The following is an 18,813-nucleotide window of genomic DNA, read 5'->3' on the forward strand; positions in this document are numbered from 1 at the left end:
ATTTCAGGGTGGTCTTTAATTTTTGCCCCTCAAATTTGTTTGTCTTTAGCTTTTTCCCTTTAGCATTTTTGGCGTGACATAATTTAAATTTCGCGAGACATACTTTATGTTTAACTTCGGCATATGTATCATAACATACATAGAGATTATGCCTGACAAGACAAAACATTCAACATAATCTAAAAAAGTGCATAATTAATTTTAGATTTCGTTAAGCATAGTTTACGTTTAACTTCAGCATATGTATCATAAACATCTAGACAAATTATGTCGGATAAGGCAAAACTTTCAACACTCAACATAATTTAAAAATACTACAAAATGCATGCCGCATAACTTAATTCCTACAGATTTTATGCCAAGCAGGGCAGAAGTTCAGTTTCTGAAGAAAAAAAGGTTACATAAATTATGTCTTGCAAAGCAGGTCAGACTATTTTTATTAAATAATTAAAAGGGACAAAAGTTAAAGACCACAGAGAGGATCAAAAATCAAAATCCAGTGCGTTTGAAGGGCAATCCGCGCGCACAAAAAAGCTCTCAATAGGCTTCGGCTCCTCCGTGGGCCCATAGCGGATTACTGAACTTCTTCGGGTCATTTGCACTTTTATTCCTATTTTGTGCTGGTCTTTAATAGTTGTCCGTTAAGGCAAATAATATTTTCACGGGGCATACGTTTTTATATTTTCGTATCATAATATTCTATAAGTCATGCCCGTATCCTTAAAAACCGATGCCAAAATATAAGTTTGATTGCTAAAGTAAAAATTAAAGACCGATCTATGTGAAGGGCAAACCGTGCCTTTCAAATGGAGTGGTCTTTAATTTTTGCACTTCAAATGAAATGGTATGTTTTACCCTTGAAAATCGAATTTATGTCATAGCTTGTGAATATTATGATGGGTAACTTATGTCTCACTAGGCATAAGTTTAATTTTGAAAGGCTGAAGTCATCGACAAACCCTCGAACTTGTCTGTGAAATCCACTTGGGCCCTTCAATTGAGACTCGTACCATATGAACCCTCCAAAAAGATGTTTACTGTGCCACTTGGACACAAAGTTAATATTCAGCCAAACATGAATAGTACGTGCAATTCACACGCCAAAACAACCAATAAAAAAGAAACACGTGCATTTTATCTTAAAAAAAATAAAAATTACAAAAAAGAAACATATTATTTTCTTCCTTCCACAAACAGAACCCCCCCCCCCCCCCCAACTCTTCTTCTCATGCTCTCTTTCCCAGCGAGGAGCTTCTAGTTCCGGTGAATCGAAGCAACCACTAAACCACCACGATGCCCACTGCTCACCCGTCTCCCTCCTTTCTCCATTAACACTGAACTCTCAAAATCGTCGAAGAAGACGCCTTGTTGTGTTGATGCTTTTCCGGCGTTGCTCCGACGAAAGCATTAAAACAAAATTAATTTACTAATTAAGGACAGACAAGTAGTTTAGTAGAGTAATAATTAACCAACAGAGATAGGAAAGCATATAGTTTCTTGCAGAAAGATTTGAGTGAGTTTATCAATGTTGACATTTGGATTTGATTTCGAAATGAGTTTACGCTGTCGGTGGTGGCGGTGAAGATAGGAAGTTAGTGGTTGTTGTGGTTACCGGAAGGGGAAAATGATGTCCATTCTGGATTTGCCATCTCTCTCAAATTTTTGGCGGTGGAAGAGGCAGTGGTGGCGGTGGCGGTGGCGGTGGCGACGGTAATGGCGGTGGCGGTGATGGGGAAGGGGTTAGTCGTAAGAAGAACGACAACAATATTATTATTATTTTTCGTTATTTTTTTTTCTTTCTGGATCATTTATTATAGTTCACATACTTTCAAGCTAAAAAAAAAATAGACAATTATTATTTAAAATTGTTCACGAACAAGTGTGATACACACTGTGCCAAATCAACAAATTGTGTCTAAATAGCACAATAAAAATGGTTTTAGAGGGTGCAAATAATAAAGATCTCAATTGGGGGTTCTACATGAATTTCACAAACATGACTTCAACAATTTTGAAAGACAAAAATAAAAAACCAGTTCATTTGAAGACTAGCACAAAAGTGCAAATGACCCCAATTTCGTGCAATTTCTTCAACTTGTTGTCAACCGGTATGATGTGGCGAACCGGGTCTTACTTCAACCCTCCCGGTCCAAATATAAACATTACCACAACCTTTGCTCTTATCTCGTCACTCCGCCTTTTCTTCAACAGTCATTTAATTCGCCGGTAAGTAAATTCCATTCCGTGTTTTAGCTTCATTTCTTAATCTAAAATATTCCTTCCGTGTCCTTTCCTAACTTCTTAGCTCTAGCTAAAGAAGCAATCACAATACTCTTCCCCCAAACCCTAACCCGACCCGTTTCTTTCTATTTAATCATTCCTCCCTTTGAAATCAGGGGATTTATTGATCAAAATCTATTCTTTTAGGTTTTGAAGAATTGATGAACCGAAAACTTGCTTCATTACTTTGACCCACAAGTGAAATTTCAAAGACTAGGGTTTTGTTGCTGCCTTTTTTTTTTGTTTGTTTGAGTGATTAAACAATTTTATTTACCAAAGTGTGTATTTACAAAGCAACGCAGCCTTGGACAAATGAAAAGCTTGTTTTGTTGCTTTTATAGAGATTGAAAAAAGCTTAATTCTTTTGTGGGTCATTGCAACTACAACTGTGGTTTGATTTTTTCATTGTTTATCGTTCCGTTGGTTGGTTGGCGATTTCTCTCAAATTTATAGGGTTTAGAAGAATTGGTAAACAGAAACTTGCTGCATAATTTGACTTGGAAGTGAAATTTAAAGACTAGGGTTATCGTATCTTTGTTTGGAACGACACCGTTGGAGTTTCCCTATTGGAAAGCATAATTCTTTTGTGGGGCATTATAACTACAGGTGTGCTTCAACTGTGGTTTGATTTTTAACTGTTTATCGTTCCGTACGGGGACGATAAGCGTGGGGTTTAGAGGATAATGTGTATATTGTGCCAGATACAAAGGTGGTCTAGAGGGGTTGCTACCATGTTACCATGGTTGGTGATTCCGCTCGTTGGGTTATGGGCGTTATCGCAGCTATTGCCACCTGCATTTCGGTTTGAAATTACGTCGCCGAGGTTGGGGTGTGTAATGGTGCTTTTGTTTACGCTTGTGTGGTATGAGGTTTTGATGCCGTGGTTAACAGCTTGGCACGTGAGAAGAATAGCTAGGGCTAGAGAAAGAAAGAGGCTTGTTGCCGTTGAAATGCAGAAACTGAGGAAAATAGCGACGAGGAAGTGTAGGAATTGTTTGACTCCGTATAGAGATCAGAATCCCGGTGGTGGGAAGTTTATGTGTTGTTATTGTGGGCATGTATCAAAGAGACCTGTTCTGGACTTGCCTGTGCAGCCAGGATTGGGGTTTCTGAGTTCTGGGATTTTGAAAGACTTAATTGGGAAAGGCGGGAAGATATTGAATGGGAATGTTTGGCCAGACAACAGGTGGGTGTGTGGACAGGATTCGTTTGAGAATGGGAATTGGGTCAGGGGTTCTTCTGTTGGGAAGTCAAGTTCTTGGAGCAAGAATGGCAGTGGGTTTTTCGATAGGGAGCATTGCTTAGCAGAAAAGTCATATTCTCGGGTTTTTAATTTAGCTTGCAAGGCACTGACTAATTTTTTCTCTAGTATCATATGGATCTGCAGATTTTTTTTTAGGATTAGTTCCTCCAGAGATGATGATGCTTCAATGGATGCAGAGCAAAGAGCAATGTTGGATAAGAGAAGGGAGAATGGGGGCAGTTGTCAGGAGAGTAAATGGGAAAAATCTCGAAGAAAAGCAGAAGAGAAGAAGCAGGCCAGGTTAGAGAAGGAGCTATTGGAGGAGGAGGAGCGAAAGCAAAGAGAGGATGTTGCTAGATTGGTGGAAGAGCGCAGGAAATTGCGGGAGGAACATACTGAGGCTGAGAAAGAACAGTGTAAAGTGTCACCATCTGATAAGGTACGAGAGAGTAAAAGAGAAGCAGAAAAGAGGCGTCAAGAGAAGAGGAAAGAAAGGGACAGGTGTTCAAGCAAAAGCAACTCAGATACAGAAGAACTGGATAAAAGAGCAGGCAAGGGAAGTGAGCAAACTAAGTGTGACATAAGTGATAGAAGGCAACAGCACAAAAATAGGCAAGAAACTGTTAAGGCACATAATGCAGAAGTTATTCATGGTTCTAAGGGTGCTTCCACAAGCAATCACAACCATGGGAATGTTGGAACTCGGTACTTGGATAGCATGAGAGGTACCTTTTTATCCACTTCTAAAGCATTTACTGGAGGTGATCATTTTGGAAAGAGTAATAATATCTCTAGTGTTCCAAGAGAAAACAAATCTAAAACTGGCATAGATCATATTCAAACCCATGCCTCGAGGAGGGAACTATCTCAGCCAGATAGGGTATCTGGAAAACTGAACCCAAACGGGAACGACAGGAGCATCAACCATCCTGTAAGTCTTTTGTTAAATCTTCTTTTCTCTTGCTTATATCTATGCCTTCATTTTCATCAAACGTCTTTTCTGATACTTCTGCTAAAATTAAACTCAGCAGCTGATAATTTGGTGTGTCATGTTCAATGGGCATTTCAATTTTTGGGTTGCATCATGTTTATTTGACCTATACTTCTGAAAAGATTGAGTTCACTTGATGTCAGGAGAAATGTCACTCTTTCAAAAGATACTGTTTTCAATGAACCTTTCGATACGGTAACAGTAATTTACATACAGTTGCTATATTTATATTTACCCTGATCTGTTCGTTACAGGTACTTATTGAATCTCAACCATGTACAGCTCCTAAAAAATCATGGCAAGAGTTATTCACACATTCAACTGCTGTTTCTCGTCCAACTACAAATGTAATAAGCAGACCATCTGTTAAGCCACAAGCAGAAGTTCAAACACCAACTTACCCTTGTCAACCTCCATCTACCCAATCCTTTGACAACCCCATTAGCTTTGGACTCCCGTCACCTTTTCCTTTATCTAATTTTGCTCTTGGATCCACAAGTAATATTACAACTCTTCCATTATCATCAGAACCATTGTTTCCTCTAGTTGGAGATGGTGCAGGTAAGTTATTGCCAGAGGAGTCAGAGATTTTTGAAGATCCTTGTTATGTTCCAGACCCAGTATCATTGCTTGGACCCGTTTCTGAGTCACTTGATAACTTTCAGCTTGACGTTGGATTTGTGTCAAATGTAGGATTGGACAAACCATGTCCTGTAAAGCATGGTAATGCCTCTTCTGAAGTCACCAGACCATCGCCAATTGAGTGTCCAATATCAAGATTGTGTGTTCCAGAGGAGAGGCATGCCGAGTCTTTTCTTTTTCCCCGCACTCCTAAGTCTCAGGATGTACGCACTGTGCCACCAATGAATGTTTCAAGTAATGCAGATGATACTGGAACATGGCAGATGTGGAATAGCTTTCCACTTGGTCAAGATGGTCTTAGTTTAATTAGTACTCCAGCCAACTGGCTTTCAAATCCAGAACCTAACAGATCAAACATGGAAGAGATAATACCTTCTGCACCTCCGAAGACCATGGCTTCACTGTTTAAAAATGATGATCCAGTCCTTTCTGTCTCTCATTCTACACAAATAGTTTATGCCGGAAATTGCCAGAACAGTGCGACACTTGGTGCTAATTTGCCTAGCAGTGCTGAAAATGGGTTCCAAAAAGCACTCTTTGGTACATATTCTAGAGGCGAAAGCCAATTCTCTCTCAATCCTGAGAATGCTGCTCATAGTGATTATAAGAGTCCAAATGCTCCCGTGACAAGCTATCCATTTGAGTTGTCTCCACCTGATTCTTGGGCCAAGTAAGCAAAATAAAAAAAATCTCAACTTCTATTGGTTTAAAATATTTGTGACCTTTTGTTTGTAGCTTGATTGTGTTTTTGACTTTTTTGAGATTTGAAATCCTTTAGTTTAGGTACATAGTTGCAGTTGTTTTTTGCATCAATGTGTCTGATTCCTTTCTTTCTGAAAATTACATTTGGGAGCATCTCATAAGTCTTGTGTGGTTATAATGTGTAGCCCCCATTGCCTTTTGTGTTAAAGCTTGGAAGTGCATGCTACTTGCAACTTGCACATTCATTATTAATATATAAGTCAGTAGCACATTCATGTTGGCGGGCTCAAGGATAAGGCGGTATGCTAGTTTTCTAGATGCATTATCAGTGGCAAGAAATATTTAGTAACATAGATGTTTACATGTATAACTGGTAAAGTTGCTGCCATGTGACCTGGAGGTCACGGGTTCAAGTCGTGGAAACAGCCTCTTGTAGAAATGCAAGGTAAGGCTGCGTACAATAGGGTCCGGCCCTTCCCCGGACCCCACACATAGCGGGAGCTTAGTGCACCGGGCTGCCCATAGAAGTTTACATGTGTATTAATGTATATTTTGTGTGAGTGTGTGTGTGTCTGAGAAGAGAGGGAGGGAGGGATTAAATTGAAGTTGGAGAGAACCTGAACCAACATCAATTTTGGACTGTTTTGTGCTTGAACATTGCAGATAAACAGTATTGAAAGGCTTTCTTGGGCCAATTTTAGATTCAGGAAGAGATCTACGAGAGACTGGTTTAACTAATAAGATCAGATGTGTCTAAAGTCATTACTCATACTTGGCTTCTGCACTTGATTTAGCCAGCATATCTTGCCTATGCTTCCTCTCTCTCTCTCCCTTTTTTTTTTTTTTTTTTTTGAGATGGTAACAAACTGTATTGAATCAAAAGTGCCAGTGAAAGGTCATAGTTACAGGGAGTCTAGCTAAAGCTGCACAAAAATAATAAACTAGCAACTAGAGAGACTCTAGAAATTGTATGAGCGTCTTTGTGTCATCTATGTACTTTTCTCTACACCAAAATTACAAAAGTCGAATACAATTAAGCTTTAGCTTCTGGATAGGGTTGCTTTTGTTATCAAAATATCTTGAATTCCTTTCCTTCCAGATAGTCCACCATATGCATCCTGGGATCATACTCCAATACTTTCTTTGAGCTTTAGTCCCTCCACTTTTGTTCCAACTAGATAACATACCTAATGTATGAACTGGCATTGCCCAACTCAAACCAATATTAGCAAGAAATATGTCCCACAATTGAGTAGTCACCCTACAATGCAAAAAAAGGTGACTGTTTGTTTCTGCATACAGTCCACATAAGTGACAGGTAGAGCCAACTTGTATTCCCCTTCTTTGTAGTCTGTCTTTTGTTAAACAAGCATTCTTTACTACCAACCAAACAAAGCATGCCACCTTGTATGGTATGTTTGTCTTCCAAATTTGTCTCCAAGGCCATTGTACTTGAAGACTGTTGTTGTGATTCATCCAAAGGTAAGCTTTCTTGACTGAAAAGACTCCTGATTTGTCTCACAGTCACCATAATCTATCTTGCTCAGGTAACTCCATTGAAGAGATTTAAGTGTGCTGAGGAAGGCACTGAATCTGTCTATTTCCCAGTCATTCAAAAGTCTTCTGAAGCTAAGGTCCCATCCTTGGTTGTTCCACACCTCATTGATATTGGCCCTTTGCTGCTGATTTAGGATGTAAACATCTGGATAAAGGTGCTGGAGAGAGCCATTATCTAACCAGTTGTCTTCCCATAAAGAAATATGTTGTCCATTCCCAACTTTGAATCTGGTATTAATGCTGAAGATATTCCAAAGATTTCTGATAGTCCTCCAAACACTAACCCCATAGATAGTGCTGACAGCTATGGTTTTCCACGCATCGTCCTCCCCATATTTTTCTTTAATCACCTTCTTCCATAATGATTGATCTTCATTTGATTACCGCCAGAGCCATTTCATAAGTAAACTTTGACTCTGCTTCCTAAGATTTTTTATACCAAGCCCTCCTAGTTGTTTGCTTAGTGTCAGAATTTTCCACTTGACAAGATGGATACCCCTTTTATCTTTGTTGCCTTGCTACAAAAAATTGCTTCTAAACATATCCAATCTCTTCTCAACTTTTGGAGGAATGGGGAAAAGAGACATCATGTAGGTAGGTAGAGCATCTAGGACACTAGTTATGAGAATTAGCCTGCCACCCAAAGAAAGGTACTGGCTCTTCCATCTTGTGAGTTTTTTCTCACATTTCTCTAAAACCCCATTCCAAATGTCCAAAGATCTGCTATTTGCACCAAGTGCCATACCAAGGTAGGTTGTCGGCAGAGATCCCACTTCTCCTAATATATCAACACACTGCTGGAATTGTTGAGGCTCATTTACTGGAAAAATTAGGCTCTTCCTCCAGTTTATATGCAAACCTGACACCCCTTCAAAAATAATGAGGATGATTCTCAAAATCTTCATTTGGTCAGCATCTGCATCACATAGGATAATTGCATTGTCTGCATACAGCAGATGTGTAATCTCCATGCTATCAGCTTGCCTTCTACTGACCTTGAAGCCTCTAAGCCAATTATTCCTTTGAGCTGTGATCAACATGTTATTGAGACCCTCCATGGCAATCAGACAGAGGAAAGGAGAAAGAGGGTTTCCTTGTCTCAATCCTCTATGTGAAGGAAAAAAACCTTCAGGGGACCCATTGATTAAAACTGAAAATCTGACAGTACTGATGCAGAATTTTATCCAATTCACCCATTTGTGCCAAAACCCATTCTCTTAAGCATGTTTAACAGGAAAGCCCAGTTCACATGATCAAAAGCCTTCTCTATGTCTAGCTTGCATAGGATTCCAGCTCTGTCCTCTTTTTTTCTGGAGTCTAGACATTCATTTGCAATCAATGCAGCATCCATGATTTGTCTGCCTTTAATGAAAGCCATTTTCTTACTTTTCTGACACATTATGTTACCTCCACTTAAGATGCATGACCTTAGACTTGGAGTTGATTATCTGTTTGAAGGATATCTTTCTCAGTAAATATCATAATACTCTACAGTTTGTGCATGTCTATATCCTTATATAACATGTCTTATCATAGAGATCCTAGACATCTAAGAGAGCAAATCATTGCATTCCAATGAAAGTCACAAGGAGTTTGGAGAATATTTACCGTATTTTCAGCAAATGAGACTGGAGAATTGTGATGTAAGTGAGCTTCCAAATCAATTTATGGTATCAGCTTTGAGTCTTTTAGATTCTGTTACAGTCGAGGTGATAGGAGTAGCGTTATAAGCCTAAATAACCAACAAAATAAGTTTTTTGTTAGACTTGTGTTGTAAACTAATGAATAAGCTGCTTCCTTTGAAACATGCCAAAGTGTTTAATGACAGTTAAATGGACCAAATCCTAGAGGGATTGGCACAGTTGATGCACTAACTCAGATTATCCCTTTTCAACAAATCATCGTGGTTGTTCTACATAAACCTCTTTAGCGTGTTCCCCATGTAAGAAGGTACTTCACTCTCCAACTGATGAAGAGGCGAATGAAACACATGGTTTTCATGGAGATACGGAAAAGTATCCTATATCAAGGCTGTGTATCTAAATATTTTGTTTGGTAGTTGAGGCTTTATGGAGATCAACCTTTCTGTTTGAATGTACCTTGGTTGTAATACTCGGTAACATTCTACTTTAGTTTTACTTTGTGTTAAAGAGGCGTCTCCTAATTACTATTATTAATGTAGAGCAGTTATCTTCTTAACTATAGTCTGGCAGACCAGGGTGAAACTTCGGTAATCCTATGCCACAGTCCTAGGTGTTAGAACTGCAGATTATTTTGTAACAGACATGTGGTGTAAAGATGATAAATAGTTAACTCAAGAAATAGAATTGACGGTAGCGACATAATCGAGTAAGCTCTTGAAGAGCAATGGGAAGATAAGTGCTGTCCGTTTAGGGCTCAATTGGTGTAGAGGATGTTGGAACATTAAGGATATTGTGGCTGTGAGTGTAAGTGTCAACTGGAAAAGACAGGGACCTCACCCTTTGTTCTGTTAACTAGCTCGATTTCTGGCCCCTGTTTGAAGCCTTAAAACCATGAACTTAGAACAGTTTAAAACTCTTTACGGATGAAGTAGTGGAATCCTGACAATAGAGGAAGCCAGAACTTGAGGCCAGGTTGTTTACCTGTTGATCATGAAGCCCCATATCTTATCCTTTTTGAGATCCCTGAAACTGTACATTTATTTTGGACCAAAGAACAAGAAAAATAATTTAACAATCAAAAACAAAAAAATCTTTTGTGATCAGCAATGTGAGTTGGCCAACTTAATTATAAGTTGTGACAGAAACCTTTGGCCATAAGCTATGTTGTTCGGACTCTTCAAAAATGCTACTGGCACGGATGCAGCGACATTTTTGGTGAGTCCAAGAAACATAGAGTGAAAGTGTTAATGACAATTAGATCAATCTTCTCACGCATTTATAGGAAATGCTTAGATAATTACCACCCTCCAAAGGAAAAAAGAATCAGATGCAACTACAACCTCTTTATGTTATCACCATGTAGATCTTCTCATTAGTAAACCGTATCTTACATCTCACATTAATAATGTTCTCAAAAGGAATTGTGGCCTTGCTTCTTCATTCACAGTTGTTTGCATCTTACCCCGATAAATCATCACTATGTTTCTGAGAGGTAAGTTCTACAGAGTGGTGGTTAGACCAACATTGTTGTATCGGGCAGAATGCTGGCAGTCAAGAATGTTCACCGTTCAGAAGATGAAAGTAGCAGATATGCGGATGCTCAGATGGACGTGTGGTCACACTAGGAGATATACGATTAGGAATGAAGATATACGGGACAAGGTCGGAGTGGCCTATGTGGCGGACAAGATGAAGGAAGCGAGACTGAGATGGTTCGGGCATGTGAAGAGGTGTGAGGATGCACCAGTTAGGAGGTGTGAGAGATTGGTGGCTGCAGGAGTTAGGAGAGGTAGAGGTAGACCGAAGAAGAACTGGGGGGAGTTGATTAGACAGGATATGACACTTCAACTGACTGAGGACATGACCTTAGATAGGAAGAGTTGGAGGTCGAGGATTAGCATAGAAGGTTAGTAGGTAGTTGAGTTTTGTCACGCTGTGTGAGAGAGGCGGGGGTCTAGCCTTTCCATCTCCTTTTCTTAGTAGTAGTATTTTGGTATCGCGTAGGTCATTCTCTTTATGTGTGTATTACTATGTTGCTTCATTTGTTTTGTATCTTGATATTTTGCTGTCTTATTATTCTTGCAATCCTGCATTGGCTACGTTTCGTTTGAGCTGAGGGTCTATCGGAAACAACCTCTCTAACCCGCAAAAGGTAGAGGTAAGGTCTGCATACATCCTCCGCTCCCCAGACTCCACTTGTGGGATTACACTTGGTATGTTGTTGTTGTTGTATGTTCTGCTTTGGGGTTGTTAGAGAGCTAATTTAGTTGTAAAGGATGAAGGATAGAGTGGTGGTTCTGTGGTTTTTGGTTGCAAAATTCTAAAACTGAAAGGTGGGACGAAGTATACAGCAGTTGATTGATCCCTTACACTTCACGTGTGATTTCTACATTCAATCACGCAATCGAGGACATGATTGCTTACCATATTTAAATGATGAGCGTTACTTCCCTTTTCATGTAAAGTGAAATTCCAAGATACAGTTATGAGTGTATGAGTTCCCCTTTTTCCTTTTTGTTCATTTGTTTGGAGAGAGAGAAACAAAAGAGCTTTTGAAGGGGTAGAGTCGAGTTTCTCTCAATTAATGAGTAGTCTCCGTTCTCTTATTTTCTTTGGTGTGAACTGTGAAGAGAGTTCCTTGTTGTATAGATAATTGGACGGAGTTTGTAGAGAATCATATCCTTTTGTAGATTCTTTACCTTTTGGTATACCGCTTGTATACGGCCACTTTGGCCACATGTTTATGAATGAAAATATATTTACTTGATCAAAAAAAAAAAAAAAAAAAAACTAGCTCATTGAATAGGTTTTAGGACACCTTTGGTGGACATAGGGCTGATAAGCTCACTATTTTTTCTGAACGGGACCTATAATTAGGTTCATGCATGATTCAATGTCATTTTCTGTAGTTTATTAAAGACATACAGCTAGTATGGCCTGAAGAATGGCATATTGATAACATTGGATGTTATATTACAGTAAAGCTTGTTGGTCAGTCACAAGTCGAACAACATACTGAAATCTTTTGTGTGATGCAAAACTTCTAGCTCATATCTGGTCAACATCAATGAGTGGTGCAACTTTTTTGTTTTTTGTTTTTTTGATCAAGTATATTTTCATTCATAAACATGGCCAAAGCGGCCATATTAGAAGGGGTATACCAAAAGGTAAAGAATCTACAAAAGGATATGATTCTCTACAAACTCCACCCAATCATCTATACGACAAGGAACTTTCTTTTCACACCAAAAGTAAATAAGGGAACGTATACTACTCCTTAATTGAGAGAAACTCGACTCTACGCCTTCAAAAGCTCTCCTATTTCTCCCCCTCCAAACTACCCACATTAAAGCAAGTGGAACCACGTTCCAAGTCCTTTGTCTTCTCTTCTTTGTTCCGCTCTTCCAATTGAACATCAAATCTGTCACTATTTTTGGCATTACCCAAGGAGTACCAAACCACCTAAACATATCCCACCATAGCCTCATGGTTAGCCCGCAATGTAATAGAAGATGATCCACGTCCTCGCCCGTCTCCTTGTAATCCGCTTGTCTAAGTCACATACAATAAACAAGTCTCTGTATGCTGTTAAGCCTTTGGGTAGTTGTAAGCTGAGAGTACTTAAGTCGCACCAAGTAGTTTAGACATATTGATGTAACTGCTCTTCATAATCATAAGCACTATGGTGTGTGTATGATTTGTCATAAAAAAAATGGCTGTGTTTATGATTATGAAAAGCAATTATGTCGCTTAAGTTTCTCCTAACAAGTGCAGTAATGTTTACCTGGATTGCACAATGAGACTTCTGCTTTTGTGTGTGTATCATTTTATACTTTTCAATATAATTGTAATTTAGTGATAAATGCTTCTTTTCCCCAGGGATGGTATCTGCTTCTGTCAGATCCTTTTTTCCCTAACATATACATGTAATGTTCACATACACAAGAACACACAGAGAGTGAGACACACACGCGCGCACAGGAAGGTCGTCTGATGCCTTTTACTTTTTTGTTTTTTTTCTTTAACATAATCTTACTGCTACTTTTGTGCATTCTTTTTCAGAAAGGGTTGGACTCAGCAGGGTTCAGGAGAAGGTGTAGGCAACCCACAGATAACAAGGGCGTCAATTGGCGGCTTATGCCACACACCAGATGTACAGTCTCTTTGGTCATAGAGTTAAAAAAAAAAAAAAAATAGCAAAGGAAAATAGGGGAGAGGATTTGAATGCGCCCTCCCGTTCTGAAGAGGAAAATTGGCCTCTTTTGTAGGAAATTTTAGCATGTCGGACTAGTTGTATCTTCCTTCTTTTCATTGAAAGGGAGATTTTACATTATCATGATGGGGTTACATGTAACATGCATGTGCTTCTGATCAGGTAACAATTGATCTTAACATGACTGAGTACTCGCCTGATCTTTTTGTTGCAAAGAGACTATTACTGACATAAAGGATTAGTGCTATTCTCACTTTAAACTTTGCATAATTAATTTAGAAATGTTCATTTAACTGCTCAGTTACAACATAGAGTTCTTCCATATGTACCGCATATGGCTGTAGGCCTGCATAAGTGACTGAACACTGAGGGAAATCTTAGCTTTCTCAATTTTGCTTGCAGTTCATTGAATTCAAGCGAGAAAAAGAACTAAAGGATTGCTTTATCCATCCACGTTTTGCATGGAGTGTTCAACTCGTACTGTCTTTCACCTTATTGTTAGTGGAGAAACAACTTCTTCGTGCTGTGTGTTATTTCACTTAACTTCATCTTCCTCTACATAGCGTTTTCCTTTTTCTCTTTGTTTTGTGTTGTGTCTTGGTCTTGCTGATGACTTCTTAGTTCTAACGGAAGCTGTAAAAGGCATTTCCTGTGGATACTTTTGGGTCGAACACTTGAGCACTAGTGTAATTAGGGGTTGTTTGGTGGCTAGTTAGGATTATGCAGGTATTAGTAATGTAGGTATTAGTTATGCTGGGTTTAGTTATGTAGGTATTAGTAATGCAGGTATTAGTTATGAAGGGTTTAGTTATGCATAGATTATTTTTTCGAATATTGGTTTGTTATATTAAAGTTAGTAAATATTATATTTTTGTTAAAAAATTAAAATAAAATATTTATTTACAATTAAAATTAAAATATTATATATTTTTTTACAAAATATTATATAAAACTATTTGTTTCATAAAGGAAAGTATTTAAGTGGGAAGTGATAAGGGTAAAATTGTCATTTCAAATTTTTATTCATGTATTAGTTTTTTCATCTACAAAGTGGTGGTTAGACCGACTATGCTGTATGGGGCGGAGTGTTGGCCAGTTAAGATCTCTCACGTTCAAAAGATGAAAGTTGCCGAGATGAGAATGTTGAGATGGATGTGTGGCCACACCAGGAGTGACAGGATTAGGAATGAGGATAGTCGGGATAAGGTGGGGGTGGCCTCGGTGGAAGACAAGATGCGAGAAGCGAGATTGAGATGGTTTGGGCATGTGACGAGGAGAGATACAGATGCCCCAGTGCGGAGGTGTGAGAGGTTGGCCATGGATGGTTTCAGACGAGGTAGGGGTAGGCCGAAGAAGTATTGGGGAGAGGTAATTAGACACGACATGGCGCAATTACAGCTTACCGAGGACATGACCTTAGATAGGAGGGTTTGGAGGACCCAAATTAGGGTAGAAGGCTAGTAGATAGTCTCGTTATCCGTTCTTATTAGTAGTCGCATTATTCCAATATAATTTCTTGTGCTCCGATTTCTGCTATTATCTGTTATTATGTGTTATTTCCTGTGCTTTGGTTATCCTGTGTCATCTGCTCTGATTTCTGCTATTATCGGTTATTTTCTGTGCTCTGATTATCCTGTATTATCTGTGTCGCTTGCATTATTTCATTTCCATATCGCTTTAAATCTCTTGTCCGAATCTCTTAACCTTATCTAACCGTATCTGACTTCTTTTTATGCTTTTATTGAGCCGGGGGTCTTTCGGAAACAGCCGTCCTACCTTGGTAGGAGTCAGGTCTGCGTACACTCTACCCTCCCCAGACCCTACGATGTGGGATTTCACTGGGATGTTGTTGTTGTTGTTGTTGTTGTATTAGTTTTTTCATCTTTTACCCCGCACAAAATAATACATAGATTCTCTCATAACTTATGCATGTATTAGTTATACGGATTTTGAAATTGTAAACCAAACGTCGTACTAATTTTATATGTGAATAACTTACTTCCTAACTAGCTACCAAAGTATGTAGAAATTAATACATGAATAAGGTGGCTCTTTAATAGCTATCAAATGTTGTATTAGTTATGCAGAGAATAATACATGAATAAGTGCTCTTTTAACTAGCTACCGAACGGCCCATTACAGTTTAATAACTCTAAGAGGGTGTTTGGTTAAACTTTTAACATTTACGCATTTGGTAAATTTTAAAAGTGCTTATAAGCTAAAATAAGTCCTAAGCTATAAATCGGTCTCCCCCAACTTATAATTTTACATCTTATAAGCACTTTGATTTGACCAAACTTTTATAATTTTATCCCTGATATTTTTATGTAATTCTTAAAATACCATTTCTTAAAATAAAACCCCTGATCCTCTCCAATGATTTCTCTCTGGGCTGTTCTTCCATACCTAAAACTTCCTCCAACCTCTTCAAAGTTAACGACAAATCTATAGATTTTTCTTGTAAAAGAAAATCAACTTATTTACTTGTGCTTGTGTTCGGTGTATTTTTTTTTTTTTGGTACTTGTATATAATTTGCAGCAGTGGCAAGTCATAGTCATACTTTTTTCGTCCTGAATTTCCATGTGTGCCGTCGTCGAATTTTGCTATGATGAACTTGTGTTGCGGTGTATATTATGATATCTTGTTAAATATTTTTTTGGGCAAAGGGTCATATATACCCTATACTATCCCGAAATAGTTGTGTGTATCCCTGTTTACTTTTTCAATGATATATACCCGCCGTTAGCGTTTTGGTCATATATACCCCCGTGTCTAACGGCCCATTTAACGGGGGCACGTGGCACGATCTCAACGGCTCCAACCATTTTTATTTTTAATTCAATTTTCATTTTTATTTGGTATGGGGAGGGTCGGGTTTATTTTGGTATGGGTTTAAGTGAAAATTAAATTAAAAATAAAAATGGTTGGAGCCGTTGACAACGTGTCCCAGTTAAATGGGCCGTTAGACGCAGGGGTATAGATGACCAAAACACTAACGGCGAGTATATATCATCGAAAAAGCCAACAGAGAATACACACAACTATTTCGGGATAGTACAGGGGTATATATTATCCTTTGCCGTATTTTTTCGATCTTACTACGTGCTAGAGACAACAAACCCCCAACTAGGTTCACATTTTAATTAAGATTACTTGATTACAGTTCCATCTAATATTTTTTAGTCCTTCAAGTTCCACAGCCGAGCCCTCAAGCTGTTCAGTTTTCTTGATCTGTATACAAGTTACTGCCATTCCCTTCATCTCCAACTTGACATCAATGGAGTTGATTTGTGATTTTTATAGCTTAAGATTATATTTTATATTATTATATAATTTTTATTTATAAAAATAGTCTTACCTAAGCAATTTTATATTAAAAATAAAATGAAACATAAATTAATTTGGAATCTAAAACCTTGTAAAAATCATATCTTTATTAGTGTAAACAACTTTAAGGATATTTAAGTCATTTTAACAGAAAAAAGTGATTATCAACATTTTTTTGCCAAGCACTTCAGCTGCTTGTTATGGGTTTCAACACTATTATTCAAACATGTAACTGCTTATTTATTAAATTAGCTGCAGCACCCAAAAATGCTTATTAGCTATTTTAAATCAGCTAAGCCAAACGGGCTCTAAATAGATTGAGAATATGAGAAAAGGCAAGACTCACTCGCTTGGACTATTACTTATAAGTTTCATAAAATTTTAGGGGATAGAGGCGGATCTAGGATTTAAACTTTAGGGGTTCAATTTGTTAAGATTTTTAGCGTTGAACCTGTTGTCTTTTAAAAGTTATGGCTTTATGTCTACTATTTATTGCAATTTTGATAAATTTTTACACATAAATTTATGCTCGGTGCGAAAGTTAGGGGTTCAGTTGAACCCCCACTTGATATGTTGCACACGCCCCTGTTAGGGGAAACTAATGTTGAAATAGAGAGTAAATTGAGAGCTTTAATTGTGTTCTGATACTTTACTGCAGTCTAGTGAGGGAACTTGTAATCAGAGCGTATAGAGTATCATATTGCAATTCTGAGTTATTTCATGATAGATTGGGGTTCTCTCTATTTATTGTAATTTGTTCCTTTATTATAATGCTAGTGCTCTGATTATTACGATCAAATAATTCATTTTGCTGCTCATGAGTTGTACGCCATAGAGACCTTAAAACAATTCCAAACCTCGTTGAGATGCTTTATTTGACATGTCTTGATTTCTTTCATGCATGTGGTTTACAGACTCCCAAATTATTCTTGTATAGGGATTTGAGAACAAAACTTGAGGTCTAAAAGTTACTGCAAGAATAGGATCCAGAACGTAAAAGAAATAGTACAAAATTGTCTTAAACTTGTGAGTTGTATAATTTTGCTCAACTTAAATGCCTTTCTGGGATGTGGTATTCTGGTCCATGGGAAGGTTGGACCTATGGCCCAGTGTCTATGCAAACACGTTTTTTAGCTTCTCAGAAAGCACTATTTCTGCATTTATTATTTATATTATTCTTTAATTTGGCACCTAAATACACAATCCTTTTGAGTATTACCACTTGATAGGTTACTTCATCAGTCCCACCTACCTTTCTCGCGCTTCAGAGGCAATTGAATTATCAAAAAAAAAAAAAAAAAAAAAAAAAAAAAAAGAAAGGAAATAGGGGACTGAAGGTGTGACAAATAAGAATTCAAGTTCTATATATGCACTCTGACATTGTAAACAAATATTCAAGTTACTTATTTTTTCAATTATTATTTTTTAAACCTTCATTAATACAACTTATAGGAGACACTGCAGGTCAATTTTTTTGGTTTATATACGTTACGTTATATACCCTTCATTAAATTCTTCGTGAATGTAAGTTTGCACTTTTGTCTCAAGCAGAAAGAAGAAAGGGGAAACAAATCAGTAGTAATTAAGAGCTCTTGGACCCTATTTAAACATGGTCCATGTTCTTAAAGCTTTTAGGAGGACTGTCTGCTGTTCTTGTGAATGCAATAAAGGACATTTCGTCGAACAAACATGTGGTACACGTGCACACACCCTGCGGATATGCTTCTTTAATCTATTGCTCTTTAATATGTCTCATATTAATGATCTTGAGATCTTAAATATCGAGACGAGGCAAGTTTTTCGTTTTAGTAATTTGTATGACTAATTATTATTAATTATTACTACCCATTTGTCCCAATTTATGTGATATACTTCTCTTTTTAGTCTGTTCCCAAAAAATGATATATTTTTATATTTAGAAATAATTTAACTTAAAACTTTCCCTTTTATCCTTAATGAAATGATTAACAACCACACTAATCTTTATAACTTATTTTAGACCACAAGTTTCAAAAGTTTCTTTCTTTCTTAAACTCCGTTCCGATTCAAACTATATCACATAAATTGAGACGGAGGGAGTAGTAATTTTTATATTGTTAACAGGAGAGTAACGAATACCCTACTATACATTGAATTTAAACTCATAACACTTCTTAATAGTGGTAACTAGCTTAATAATTTATTATCGGAAGTGTTAAGTAGCCCTTTTTGGGG

The 18,813-nt window shown here is 37.7% G+C and overlaps 1 protein-coding gene across 3 annotated transcripts; it reads left to right on the forward strand.

Moving 5' to 3' along the window:
• The first annotated feature begins 2,065 nt into the window (after positions 1-2,065).
• On the forward strand, positions 2,066-13,531 carry LOC132606750 (uncharacterized). Of its 3 annotated transcripts, XM_060320373.1 has the most exons (5): positions 2,066-4,454; positions 4,769-5,075; positions 5,208-5,826; positions 12,938-13,043; positions 13,121-13,531. In XM_060320373.1, exons 1-5 carry the CDS (start codon positions 2,964-2,966, stop codon positions 13,253-13,255), a joined length of 2,658 nt encoding a protein of 885 aa, XP_060176356.1. In that variant the 5' UTR covers positions 2,066-2,963; the 3' UTR covers positions 13,256-13,531. The 3 variants fall into 3 exon arrangements, with proteins under 3 accessions (XP_060176356.1, XP_060176354.1, XP_060176355.1); XM_060320371.1 differs by having other exon boundaries at positions 2,068-4,454; positions 4,769-5,826; XM_060320372.1 differs by lacking the exon at positions 12,938-13,043 and having other exon boundaries at positions 2,073-4,454; positions 4,769-5,826.
• The last annotated feature ends 5,282 nt before the right edge of the window (positions 13,532-18,813 follow it).

This window comes from Lycium barbarum, chromosome 8 (assembly GCF_019175385.1).
Source record: "Lycium barbarum isolate Lr01 chromosome 8, ASM1917538v2, whole genome shotgun sequence".
NCBI classification, from domain to species: domain Eukaryota; kingdom Viridiplantae; phylum Streptophyta; class Magnoliopsida; order Solanales; family Solanaceae; genus Lycium; species Lycium barbarum.

What these genes read in the sequence shown, in the direction of transcription:
- LOC132606750 (XM_060320371.1), top strand. Translation starts at nt 2,964, where the DNA reads ATGTGTATATTGTGCCAGATACAAAGGTGGTCTAGAGGGGTTGCTACC. An exon ending in ACAGGAGCATCAACCATCCT is followed by an intron (nt 4,455 to 4,768) that starts GTAAGTCTTTTG and finishes TGTTCGTTACAG; the next exon opens with GTACTTATTGAATCTCAACC. An exon ending in ACACACGCGCGCACAGGAAG is followed by an intron (nt 13,044 to 13,120) that starts GTCGTCTGATGC and finishes ATTCTTTTTCAG; the next exon opens with AAAGGGTTGGACTCAGCAGG.